Here is a 13,565-nt window from a genome sequence, read left to right on the forward strand (position 1 = left end):
CCCGATCTGGTCCGTTCCCGGATCCTCTTGGTGGACCTCTCCCTGGCAGGAGGGTCACCGCTCTCTTCACTCGAGGGCGCCACTCTTGCGCCTCGAGGCTGCGCTGTTGCGGCGTTCACTCCTGCCTCCATCTGTTTTGGCAGGGTCGGTCACTTCTGATGACCTGCTCACTGATGGGCCAACGGTGGCCATCTTCTGTCGTTGTGTGGCCGGCTGACACGGCCTCCTATCCTATGCGTTAGGTCACGCTCTCAGGTGCTCTCTCCATCTTCGCAGGCTTTGCCCGTGTCGTCACGTTCTCTGGCGCAGCTCTCTGTGCACCTGTGACATAGTTTTTTTTTTTCTTCTGGGCGTCCTTTGTTAATGCCTGCCATGTCCCTTTCTTGTCCTGTGGTGATGTCCATCACTGCTGGGGCATGTGGCGTTCTTTCAGCGGTGGCAGCGGACAGCTGCCAGGGGCTGCGCAGGCCATGCGTGCTCTCTTCGTGCCTCACGTGGCACTTACGTCCATTCCTCACCGTTGCAGCTTGGCTGGGACAGCTGCAGTCTTCTCCTTCTTTGTGCAGCGTTGTACGCGTAGCTTCCATCTTCTGCGCCGTTTCTGTCTTCTGCGCCGTTTCCATCTGCAGGCGTGCTGTTGGTCTGGTACGGTCACTCTCTGGGGTGTTGCTGTAGAGTTTTCTTCAATACAGCTTGTTTCCCTGGTAAAGCAGAAACAAGGGTGCAGTACCTACTTTGGCCACTAGTGCACTTTTTTTTTTTAGCTGGAGAGACAGTCTTTCCTCCTACTGGGCATCCTTTGTCCAAAACAGATGCTGGTGAGGAGCCATGCTTTCAGAAGGAGTTCCTCAGGCTGGAGGGGGCTGCAGGAGCTGCAGGTAAGTTTTAATTACATTTTTTCCACTTTTCTTTGTGTATTTTCTGTTTTCTTTGTTCTGTTATAATATTTAGTTTTTTTTATTTTCCTGTACATCCTCGTTGTGAAAGGCAAGCAAACGGAACGGAGTTCAGTGAGGGTGGGGGCGGTTCCGGGCACTTAATTCTTCTTTTAGGTGCGTGTCAGCACCTACGATTTTCATCCACACATTTTTTTCGACATTAGACAGTCTGGTGGGAAGGGGTTTAAAAACTTTGCAATGCTCAGTGAAGGGGGCGGGGACGGCCCATAGGCACTTCTTCTTGCGGCCACAGCAGGCCATCTCGCAGCCTTTTCAGCATTATTGCGGGGGGCGGCAGCCCTGGGCATTTCTTTTGTTCTTGTGGTGCATGGCAGCACTATTTTCTTAATGCCCGGCCACAGCAGCATGTCACACGCTGCGGGCCGCATTACCTTCTTGGGGGCGGGGGCGACCGGCCCCGGCCATTGTTTTTTTTTCTTTTGTATTGTATGGTGTGCGACAGCACCATTTCCTCCTGCTGCCACAGCAGCCTTCATTCACGCTGCGGGTCATTTCTGCTGCTAACTGGGGCAGGGGAGGAGGCCTTGGGCATTCCTGCTTTGCTTTGGTGGGCAGGAGCACCATCACGACTCCTTGTCCCAGCCGCAGCAGCCTTCCCTGACACTGTGGGCCATGTCACGGCCTTCCAAAGCCATACCAGTAATCTTGCTTGGGTGCAGGGGGGGCAATCTTGGGCACTTTGCGGATCATCTCGGTCTACGCTGCGACCGCAGCTATTCTGGCAGTGCTGCGGGCTGCTAAACCACATGGTGTGTGCCTGCTTGGGGAGGGGGCATATGGGCGCTTTTAAGCGCGGACCCACCTGCCTTCCTGCACTCTCCTTTCCCCGTCACCTATGCTGCTCGTACTCCAAATGGCAGCAGGTGTCTCCATTTTCACCTCCTTGCTGTTTCGGCGGCTTGGCGCCCTGTCTGTGCAGACAGCTGCAGCCGGTTCACACGTGGGGCAGACCCACTCGTCGCCACAATGTAGTGTTGGGGGCCCTAGGCCCTCATGCTACTGAAATCACAGACACATTAGCATGGTAGTTGGAACTGGCCCTGGGCACGTTCGCCCGGCCCCTTTTATTGGCAGGGTCACCTGACTGGTGACGCCTGTGTTGGGTGGGTTTGGGGTGTGCATGTAAGACCAGCCCTCAGCAGAGTGGCTGGCAGAAACACTAGAACGTGTCCAGAAGGACACTACAGAGAGAGTTTTAGATGTAGAAATGGAATAGAGAGGTGAACTAGAGAGAAATGTTAGTTTCGCAAGGGGGCCTAGGAAGGTGGGGTCCTGTTCAATTTGCAATCCATAAATGTCGAATTAAAATACACAAACGAAATAAACATAAGAATTGTATTTTGCCCAGCCAGCGAGGTGACCTGGTTTTAATTTAAAAAAAATAGTAACATAGGGCCAGTTTACTCCAAGTGTCAATAAATACAACAGAAAAATGGGATGTAGGTCGAGTGGCTCGAATGCCTTGATTATGGCCACCTACCTAAATTGACAGACCCCGCAGACATTCCCCACCCCCAATCCCTTAAACCACACTTCGCCCTAAAGCGTAAATTCTCATCCACGGCCGGGTTCCCTACACAGGGCGGGATCTATGGAGAGAGGGGCTGGGCTTGAAGCCCGCGGCTCTGTCCTGTCAGTGATCCCTCCTCTCCAGTGGGAGTCCAGCCCAGGCTTCCTTCTGATTGCCCCGGCTTGGAGGCTCCTGTACTACCCTCTGGACTCGGTGAGCAGCGGCTCCGCACAGTTCAGGATTTCACCCCTGCGCCACAGGTGAGCTGCTCGCCTCTGTCATTCTCTCGCGCCTGTCGGTGCGGCGAGCTTGCGACACCCTCAGGTCCCCGCGTGCTACCCGCGAGGTGCGGCTCACGTGCGGGGGCTCCTCCTCAGAAGTGCGCCCTCCCTCTGTGTGTGTGGTCCCGGCGACGCTCCATCCAGAATGGTCTATTGGTTCTTTGGATTTTTAAATACTGGTAGTTTCTGAATTTTCCGTTAAAGCCGATCAGTCTGGATGAGTGTTTTTCAGAGTTCTCACAGAAAACACGTCTTTTTCGTTATTATTTAATTACACGCATGAGATATGAGTGTCGGATCTTTAAGACGAGGGTGTAAAAGGAGCCTCCAGTCTCCACACTCATTACCTGTCAGCATTTTAAATTCTCGAAGCGGTTGATTTGATGATTAAAAAATGGATTTTCATTCGCCAGCCCTCTGCCTTCCGTTGGCGTCCGGGCAGTGGATGAGAGAGGTATGGAAAACGTTACGATCGTGCAGAGCGCGTTTAGTTTCAGCCTCGTAGAGGATTCCACTCGGTGAGCTACCCTGTGTGCCTCACAGTGCACATTGCCAACCCTCGGGTGTTGCGCTCCATCTTGGCGTTCTTCGGACCTTTGCCTGCAACTCCCGTTTCAGCCATTTACCCCCGACCCAAGGCAGAGCCTGTAAGAGTGTCCGCTGTTGCATCATTTGAAGCTTCCTTAATTAAAATATCATTTTAAACCAGAACTAGATTGATAATTTTTTGCCAATGAGACCGATTTCGCTCAACGATGTTCATCAATCACGGACGCGATTTCGCCATTTTCGTCCAGAGCAGTGTGGATACCATTCAAGTTAATCACACTAGAATTTACAGGGGTTCTGGGGCCACTTGGGTTTATCCTCTTCCCAAGGAATAACAATGACACAATCTTAAGTCCTACACAGATTGATATGCTCAAAATTTCTTCTCGAAATACCTATGCAACCAATACATTGTGTAAAAAGTAGATGGCAAGGAGTGTCCATTCTCTTAACTCCGTGTCAGTTAATACTTTTTATGGCATTCTCGTTTCTTGCTTAACACAAACACAAAACAAATAATAAAGTCAGGCTCATAATTCACCTATCTGATATTTTTGATGCTGTCGAAACGCTGCCATGGCAACAAGGGACACACACAGCCAACCTTTCCCTTCAGTGCCCCCCCCAATCGCCTTCCCAAAATGTAGGTTAGTGTACCCACCCCACCTCTACCCATTGGCATGTCTCGACCACAAACACTCCTACCAACCGTTTAACTCCACTGACTGAGTCTTTCTTGCAGGAAACTTCAAAACTGCGTGACGCATTTTGGTCCAATCAGATCACACTGCATCTGAATGTTGTTACTCAGAGCATACAGGGGCTTTCTTCTTATGTTTTGCAGGTCCAAAGGCTGATCTAGGCACTGCAGTACCACAGCTGTTTTCGGTAAAGCTCCCTCTTTACTGTCACCCACGCACATCTTACAGCAGCGAGCAAAATGCAGAACATGTATACCAGAGCAAACATATTCTGTTCTCTTCACTTGTGGACGTTTTGAGACTACTGAAGCCTGATGATTTAGTGCGTTAGGAAATCAGAGAAACACACCCTTTAAAGAGCTGTAGAAAAGATACTGTCAATAGTTCGTCCACACTGCCCTAAATATTGTGTATTGATTTGCTTTAAAATGAACCCCCCCCCCATCAAAGAATATTCAGAAGATGTGCTTAGTCAGCGGCATACATGCTATTGTTTAGTGCCTTGTATATAATCCTATTTTCTTATTTATGATTTTTGTGTCCTTACATTCTTACCCAGCAGTTTGCACGGTTAATTGGCCCATTTGTTTTGTTTTTAATCATCAAATTCCTAGACAAGCCTTGGGCTATTTGCTGTGTGTGTTTTGGCTGAACTCCTTCACCTACTTCTTAAAAGGTCACATTTCTTGAACCAGAGGGTAGGAAAATGCAGAAGTTAATTGCAGTCAAAATTCTACACACTTGGGTGGAAATGTTATGCTGCACTCGCCTCAGGTTAATGTTTTTTTTCCAAGACTTGGATATTTCTTCTTGTTACTCAGCTTTCTTGTGGACCGCAACATTAATTTCCATGAACTGCACTTCCATAGCATGTGTCTGTAGGAATACAGAACCTCATACATTTTGCGATTGCAGTGTGTGATGGAATATAGACAACGAAAGTGCTCCTTCCCAGGAGAAGCTTGTGGTGCTTTCAGTGTAGCTCTTAAGGAAGAATGAACAACCCTCCTACCACAGAAAAACCCTGATTTTCTTGTGACTTTCACTTAAGTGTGGTCCAGGTGTCAGCAAATTCAGGAGAGCACACTGACTGTCACCACTTCATAATTTCCCACTCATTTGAAGGATAGGTGCCATTAACAAACTAATCTCCACCCTGTGTTTAAAAGAGTAGCAGATTGCCATTACCACACTATCCCCTCTTGGATGATGGCTACAGGGGGGAAGGGGTGCCACTTCCTACACCATATACCCCTCAGCTAGATATAAGAGGGGGTGAATCAACTCTCACGTCTCCTTCTTTCACCCAGTAGGAGGCAAGTATAACAAGCTTTACTTCCACACTTACCCCATTCTGCAGTGTTTGCCTTTCCCAAACCATTGTTCACTCGGCAACAGGGCCAGAGCTACGTAGAACAATTTGAAGGTTCCGGGTGCTGATGATACTTCTCTAGATTTTGACTTTTCTCTTTTCTGAACGAATTTTGCAAGTTTTTAAGTTTTGTGCATCCATGATGAACAGGGTAGCCAGGAGGATCCTGGCTTGGGATTGTTGTCAGGTCTATCATGCCATGTTTTTAGTGCCAATGACTGGCACTGGCTAGGCATTACCCTTGCATTGGTAGGCCACCTCCTGGGTGACTGGGGCATCATGGTATTCAGTGGACGAGCAGAGGGATACATTGTTTCTGGTTAAAATGCAGGTCTTGAAAGTGGTGTTACTAGGGTATTGGGCCTAGCAATGGATTCACCTCACTCTGGCAGTGTTTTCCCTTGCTGGATATAAGAGCATATATTTCATCCATGAGCTGATGTCAGTAAAATCTGATGTTATCCCAATCATTCCTCCCAAGGCAAGGTCTGTATCTGTGTTTAAACCACAGTGGATGGCTAGTAAGTAATGTTTTCTACTACTAGTTAATTAATGTATGGATCGTTCCCCAAGGGAGAAAAAAGGGGAAGAGAAAGAGCGAATGTAGCAGACACTGTTTTGTCTCTGGCCTGGCAAAGCCCGCTAGTAGGTAGGTCAGGAGAATCACAGGCTGTGAAGCTTACATCTAACACATGGGAGAGTTTCCTAGATCAAATGCCTAATACAAAGGCACAAGGAAATCAAATGCATGGCAAATGTAATATACATTTAATGGGCTTCTGGATAAAGACTTGGATATCAATATCGACAATACAGTTCGCTAAAGCTTGTGAAATAAGTCTCAAAGAAGTTAGAGCTCAACTACCTACAAACAGTAAATGAGAACAGAATGAATGAAAATGCCTTCCAAAATACATTTATATGTTCTAAACCTCTTTAGGTGGTTCTGAATGGCATAGGTTTTTTTTTTGTTTTCGGGGGGGAAGGTCGTTCCCCTTGCATCTAAAAAATTGTAGCAGAACAATACCCTTATACTTCATGGACCAGTTGTGTTGAAAATGTGCTCTTCAGTTTCAGGGGAGGCATTCTTAGTTTTGTTATTGCAGGCATCCGAAGCATGCATTTAGCATTTTTATCCTTACGGTTTTTCTCAAGTTGTTTGGGAAAATTAACAAACTTCTTGATCAAATGGTAATTTGGTGTGGGCTGAAAGAAGTCCTTTAGTTTTAGATATTATGCTCTTGCAGTCTCAGTATCAAATTAAACCTGAGCAACATCCGTCTCCATTGCAGTCTCAGTATCATATTAAACATGAACAGCATCCGCCTCCATACCTCATCCCACTGCCTCTCCACCGAAGCACCTCTTGGTTGGTTCATATTATTCATGTTTCCATGTAAAGCTCTCCAAAACGTATGTGGTGATACAGCGCTAAATAAAACTTTTAAATAAATTCTAGGAATAGCTGCGTTAAGTCCAGAGCTGCTGACTTTGGAACTGGGGAGCAAGATTAGTCTAGATGTTAGCTCAACAACTGTGATTCTGGGCAGATAACCTAACCTCCACGTTGATTAAGTGGCGCTCATGTAAAGCGCTCTAATAGCTACGGGTCGAGTTTGTGCTATGTAAAACAAAAAAGGAATCCCTCGGAATCGCACCAGTTTGGGAAGGAGTGGGGCATAAGCTTTTATTCCCAGCAAGAAAAGCTGTTGTCATCCTCCGATGTAAGCCTTATACAAGTTGGCTCATTTCGTAAGTCTGGAACACCAGTATGGGGCAAGGACTTTCATATGTTACTGCATTTGTTTTTATTCAGTGTGACTTACGCCCCCTACTGTACCACCGGGAATGGTTTGTACAACAAAACATATGAAAATGCAGTAATAATTACATGAAGGCTCCTGGTTCTCTCCTGTCTGTGGTGCATCCTTTAAGCCGCCGCCTCTCCCAGGATCCCAAGCAGTCTGTACTTCTATTGTATGCACGTGTTTCTTCAAGTGAATTATTCCGTGGTTAACCTACCTCTTATGCTCTAGACGATAAGTTAATTAATGCCCTGCTTTCTACTGAAACAACGGCGTCAAATTGACTTCACTCAGATAAAAAGTTATCTTTTAACTTGTCTTCACTGGAAAAGTGACCGCATGCATATCTTTGCTCTGAGACTGTAGTTGCTCCATTCTTTAACTATATCCCAGGCTAACTACTCTTTATTTTATTGCCTTTTGTAGGGAGGAACTAGCACTGAAGTGTGTATGTGCGCTGTACAGTTTTACAAAAAATGTCAGAAAAGAATATTGAATTAAGGCTTTTTATCAGATATGAGATTCACAGAGCTAATGCGTTTGATATAGTACGTTATTTTGTGTAGTGCTCATGCAGAACCAAGATTGACTGAAAGTGTTGGTCCTTAGTTATAACTATGAATACTAGGGGACATAATCAAACTTACTGTTGGATATGTTATGTTGACGACACATGGCACAGTTGGCATCACCATACAGGGGAATAGGTGCTTATAGGCACGAGATTGTACTGGAGAGGCATGTATTCATTTATTTTATTCATTGCATTTTTATAGTGGTTTTAAAAGCTAGTGTAATTGCCTTATGTAGCGCTTTGAGAACTGACACTAGCTCCTATGAGCATGCTGAATGCAACTGTATAAAACTCTCAGGTGCTCTGTGACTGAACCCAGAAAGCACAAATGTGACAGTCTTAAAAAGTCTAAAATTTGTGGGCAGTAAATATGTAGGAATTATTCTTTTATTTTTGCTGTAAATGATATTGATTTGTACAGTAGAAAATGTTTGTTTGTATTTAATTGCATAGACAAGTGGTTCCCAACCTTTTGACTTTTGTGGACACCTACATTATCAATACTGGAACCCGGGGACCCCCCACTGAATCCTTATTGGAATCCAGGGACCCATCACTGAGTCATTACTGAAAGCTGGGCACCTAATCTATTAATATTATTTAATTTTCTAAGCAGTCGCGGACCCCCTTTGGAGGCTTTTACGGACCCTCAGGGGTCCCCGGACAACAGGTTGGGAACCACTGGTGTAGCCCTTAAAGTTTGGGCCACATGGATGGTGGGGGATTTTCCTGGGTGGTAGCTACAATGTGGGCCACTTATGGTTCCCTGATATTAGGTGCGGTGGCAAACCTCAAAATAGCTTTTTTTGGTCCCATTTTGTTTCTAATTATGCCTGTCAGATGAAGGTTCCGGCAAAAGGCCTCATCAATTGAGGGGGAAAAAATCCACACCACTCAGAACTTCTTCTGGGAACATCCTGAGCATATGGAATGCTCCCCCATTCACATAAAAAGGCGGCCTCCTTCAAAAATCTTCATATCCCTCCTCAAAGACCTGCTACTTGAGAAGCACTTGTCCCTGCCAGTTTGAAGCCCGCCCTCCAACTGAACCATATGTTCTTTTACTCACCTACTAAGTTGTTTACATTTATTGAATTATTCACTTAAACACCTAACTCTTGATGAAGCATGACAACCTTGAACAACCTCACCACCTTTCCACACGTCTAGTCACTAAAACTTCACACTACTAGTCCCTTACCATGACCTTTCTTGACAGTCGTGCATTATGCAAAGCGTTGTAGCTGTACTCCGATTATTTACAACCCAGTCCTTCATTACTTATAAGTTCTATTTGTATGACTGGGTGACGGTGCAAGTAATCAGAGTACAGGCACAAAAACACCACAATACATAGAAAAAGAAAGTAAAATAACACTTTGCATAGGGCTCGACAGGAGTTAGGTATGAAGGTGAATAATTGAATAACTGGACGCAACTTAGTAAGGGTCTAAAAGAACATGTAGTTCAGCTGGAGTATGGGTTCACATAACTCACTGTTTATTAGTGTCCTTTTGCTAGTTAATGCACAAGTACCTAATTCTTATAGATGTGTACGGTAGAACCTCCCAAATGCACCGCTCCCCAACCTCCACATTATTGTGCTGATACCTTCTGTGCTTCTCTGACAAGCGCTATGTTAAAGATAATGCTTTGCTTTGTTTTGTCTTCATTCATCGCATGATTGACTTCTGTCTTTTGTTTTCAAATCCAGCGAAAAGCCATCTAGCTGAAGTCTGCCCTGTACGAACTAACACAATTGAAAAATAAAAAGATCTGGCTCGCTTCTTTGCTTGCTCAATTACAGCATTTTCCATGGCTGCGTTTGGTTCCCATTCCGGCTGTGCTCGATAATCGAGCTGTTTGTTTATTTTGGCTTGGTGCGTTGTTGGCTGGAATTGTCGGTTGTGGTAGGGAGGCCGGTAATAGCTCCTGAGCAGGTATGCCTTGCAGCTCGTAAACAGAGACATTATTTTTCTCCCACGTATTTGTTTTGTTGCCCACACGTTCTGTGGAAGAGCAGTTGAAACTGTCCGGGCCTAGCTGATTTGAATTTGCCGCCATAGGCTCAGTAGCATTTTGGCGCTGGTTTTAACTGCTCGAGAGCAGGACCTACGTTTGACATCTGTGTGGGGGGGAAAAGGAAGGTTGTGGGTTGAGGAGGGGCTGAGGGGTTTGGGCAGCATCCCTTGGTGGTTGAGGCCCTGTCTTGGGCTTTGAGTCCTGTGAGTATTTTTTTTGTACCTCGTGACTGGAATGTTTTAATATAGTTATTGAGGTGACTTCCAGTTGTGTAATTTCCCCTGAGTATCAGGATAGAATGGCCGTATTTAGGGCAGCCACTTACAGCTCTGGAGGTTTGCTTTCTAAACATTTGTGCTTATCTTGGTGAAGCAAGGTTTGGCAGCAAGATGTGGAAATGAAGGAACATATAATGAGGCAAGAAAACGCACGTTCTGTGGCCTCATCTGTCACGTGCTGTGGCAGTTTTATTCCACTGTTTCTTCATTTTAATACATTTTTATAGACTGAGCAAAAGTAGGGATCTACTAGGAGTTTATCATCTGAATACAGCAGTCATCTATTGCAACATGATCAGGTAAGTTTTGCAAATGGTCTGCCACAGCACAGCACGGCGTGTAGCATTTGAGTTAGAAAAACATTTTTGTTGTAAATCAGGAAATTATGCCAGAGATGATCAATTATGTGGTAAGATGTTAAATCCATAATTGTGCCAAAAATACCGTGGCAACAAAATTACATGGCTCCAGTTATCCCGAGCTTAGCTTTATATGAGCAAAAAAAGATTTACGGTACTAAACTGCGTATTGCTTTTAAAAACATTGGAATAAGTGGTCCTTTATATGCTGCGCTTAGGATAGTGGAAAATATGCCAAGGTAGTTGCCTTTCATTGTTTTATATTTAGGGTATAAGAGTCGAAAAGGAATCTAATCAAGATGGCTCTGCAAATTGCAAGGAAAAATCCAAAATGGAATGTTTGAGTGTTAAAAAATTTTGCCTGGCCATTGTCAACGTGGAAGCTCATTGGAAAAGAAAGACTGGCAACTGTGTTTTTAGGGTAAGGATTGGTAAGGTATATAACCAAATTTCTTAGCGGCGTGGGGAAAGTATTTTCCTTGTGGAGAAAAGTTAAATAGACTTCTTCACTTCGCAAACCTGTATAGTTCTCCATCTAGTGGAAAATCCCACTAAGTATATATTTAACAGTGGTAGTGATCCTGTAAATGTGTACCTGTTGTAGTTCTCCCATATGATGGCCAAGGGTTGTAAGTGCCTGCTGGTTACCTACTGCTGCATAAGATGAAACCAACAGGAATCAATGTGTGACTTCATAAGGCAAGGCGTTATAAATTGTGCCTTGGCTGTTGTGTTTATATTTTCCACGAGATTACCATCTTGAGCAGACAACGATGCATAATATGGCTATTAGAAATGTTATCACTTTGGCACAACAAGGCATCATTACATTTGTAGCAATAGGTAGTTGTAAAGAGAGACTTTGGAACATAGATCCTTATGTTTGAATCCTTTTTTCCCTTTTTGACCATGCACTGGGGTAATGACTGTCTTCATTTCCCTCAGTTCCATCATTAGCCAGAAATCTGGCGCACCGATATGTGATTAAGTTGACTTTGTGCACTACTACAATAAATAATCTTTTGTGAGAGGATGGTTTGGCTGCATTTTGTTCTGTGTTTTTATTTAAGCACAAAACACAATGAAGTCTGTTTTTCCAAAGACAAATGAAACCAAACAATTGAGAGAAGGATTTTGATAGTAATGGTGTCATTTAAGGTAAAAATAGCGAATTTTTGTTTTTGCCCATGTCGTAATACAAAAGATTGACTCATCTTTTTTTTGAGGTATCGTCAACAGCCAGCTTTCAACTATCTGTTGTTGAAAGACCATATCCGAACAGTGGTCTTTGTTTACCATTGGTTGTTGGTGGAAACGGACTTTCTGCAGGCTCACCCCAAACATTTTGCCTTCCTCCTTCTCTTTTTCTGACCTCACTTTTTCTGGCTTTAGGATTCTGCACACTTTACCACTGCTAATAAGTGCTAAAGTGCATATGCTCTCTCCTTAGTACATGGTGACATTGGCTCATAAACAAAAAGAGGGCCTAAGTGGTGGGAGATTTTTAAGAAAGAGAAAAGATGGTCCTGTGCATGATACTCCATATAGATCATAAAAACCACTAAATGCACAGTTCCACAAAAAAGATAATGAAATCTAAACCCAATATGGGAAAGGAAAAGCAGGTCCCTGTGAATATCCTAAATATGGAACAAGATCCCTCACTCATCAATTGGTGACATGCTTAATCATCGGGCTTTGCTCCTCGTCAGGCCAGCGCTGCAATGCCCGACGGGCACCTCAAGGGGGCTCTTTGCCAGAGATCTTTCATTAAGGATATTTGCCGGTGTGTGAGTGCAATTATGTGGGGAATGCTAAAAGGAGATGCTGTTAAAAATGACTAGAGGGAAAAATCACAATAGAACAATTTATTGAAAAAAAAAAAAAGAAAAAGTCTCTGTCATGATTAAAAACGAGGAGTAAGGGGAAAATAGGATAATGTCTATTGTACCCTATTCACATACGGTAACCACAAACTCTACCTTCTGGGGACGTGGTGAAGGCAGGATCAGGAGTCCCTATACTGCCATAAAGTAGGTCAACATGTTTCTTGCTCAAGTAGTCAATAAAGATCTGGTGCAAAACATTGTGTTTTGGCTTTCTCCTTCCTAGTGCACTTGGCATAAGTTTTGTACTGTGCCTTATGGTTTTCTGTTTTCCTTGCAGGTTCCTGTATATACAGTTATTTTAGTCCATTAGTGGAGTGAGGATTAGGTAGGTTGTTTAAGGTCCTGATGAATCGCACCAGATCTTTATTGACTATTACAGATAGATCAGTAATATTCTGGTCTGATAACATGGCAGTGGTGGAGGCCATTAACAGACAAAGGGAAACCTGCAGGATGGTGCTCCGTCTACTGAAACACCTGGTTTCAATGTGTTTGAAACTGGATATTACCTCTCGTGCACAATATGTCCCTGGGGTTCATAACAAAGCAGCTGATGCTTTATCTCGCTCCCCTCCCCTCTGCACAGAATGGCTCCAAAACCTACACTGCCAGCCGGATCGGTGAACAATCCCAGAGTTGGACTAGGAACTGGACGAAGAGGCCAAATGACTGCCCCATTAAAATCCTTTAAAAAGGAAGCCCAGATTTTTAAATCCTCTCTAACTTCCAGTGACAGTCTGGTGTGATAATGCTTCTCAGTCAAACCCGCCATTGCCCTAGCGATAGACCTGGAAAAGGGGCGAGCCATGGGGATAATCCGCAAGGCAAAATTCAGTTGACCTACCAGAACTTGCAGCTGAATTGGAGTGATCTTCTTTTGTGTCAGTACAGAGCTAATGGAATTCTCAAAAGCCAGCAATTTATACGAGGGTAGGCGACACTCACCTGCCACTGAATCTGTCTCAATCACCAGAAATGTAAGGTAAGTTGTGGGGCCCTCAGTTTTGTTTGGTGCTAGTGGAACACCAAATTCTTCAAACATGGAAGTCAAAGCCTGTAGGGCCCACTGGCACCTAGCAGACCACGGATGACCCAGTACCAAGAAATCATCCAAGTAGTGTATCACTTCTTTGTGTCCTGTGCTGTTGGTGAAGATCCAGTGCAACAAGTAGCTAAACTGTTCAAAGTAACTGCAGGACACACTACAACCCATTGGCATGCATTTATCATAGAAATAAGACCCTCCAAATTGAAATCCTAATAAAT

At 44.5% G+C, this 13,565-nt stretch overlaps 1 protein-coding gene across 2 annotated transcripts in view; it reads left to right on the forward strand.

Annotated features, from left to right (window-relative positions):
- Positions 1-2,528: 2,528 nt before the first annotated feature.
- Positions 2,529-13,565, forward strand: part of RGS3 (regulator of G protein signaling 3) — an 805,262-nt gene continuing 794,225 nt past the window's right edge. The window contains exon 1 of one of the 2 annotated variants that reach the window (XM_069241285.1): positions 2,529-2,729. In XM_069241285.1, coding sequence (XP_069097386.1) covers positions 2,551-2,729 — 179 coding nt within the window. In that variant the 5' untranslated portion in view covers positions 2,529-2,550. The remainder of the gene's footprint in view (positions 2,730-13,565) is intronic. The other variant, XM_069241286.1, reaches the window with a different exon arrangement.

Source organism: Pleurodeles waltl, chromosome 6 (genome assembly GCF_031143425.1).
Source record: "Pleurodeles waltl isolate 20211129_DDA chromosome 6, aPleWal1.hap1.20221129, whole genome shotgun sequence".
In the NCBI taxonomy this organism is placed as follows: domain Eukaryota; kingdom Metazoa; phylum Chordata; class Amphibia; order Caudata; family Salamandridae; genus Pleurodeles; species Pleurodeles waltl.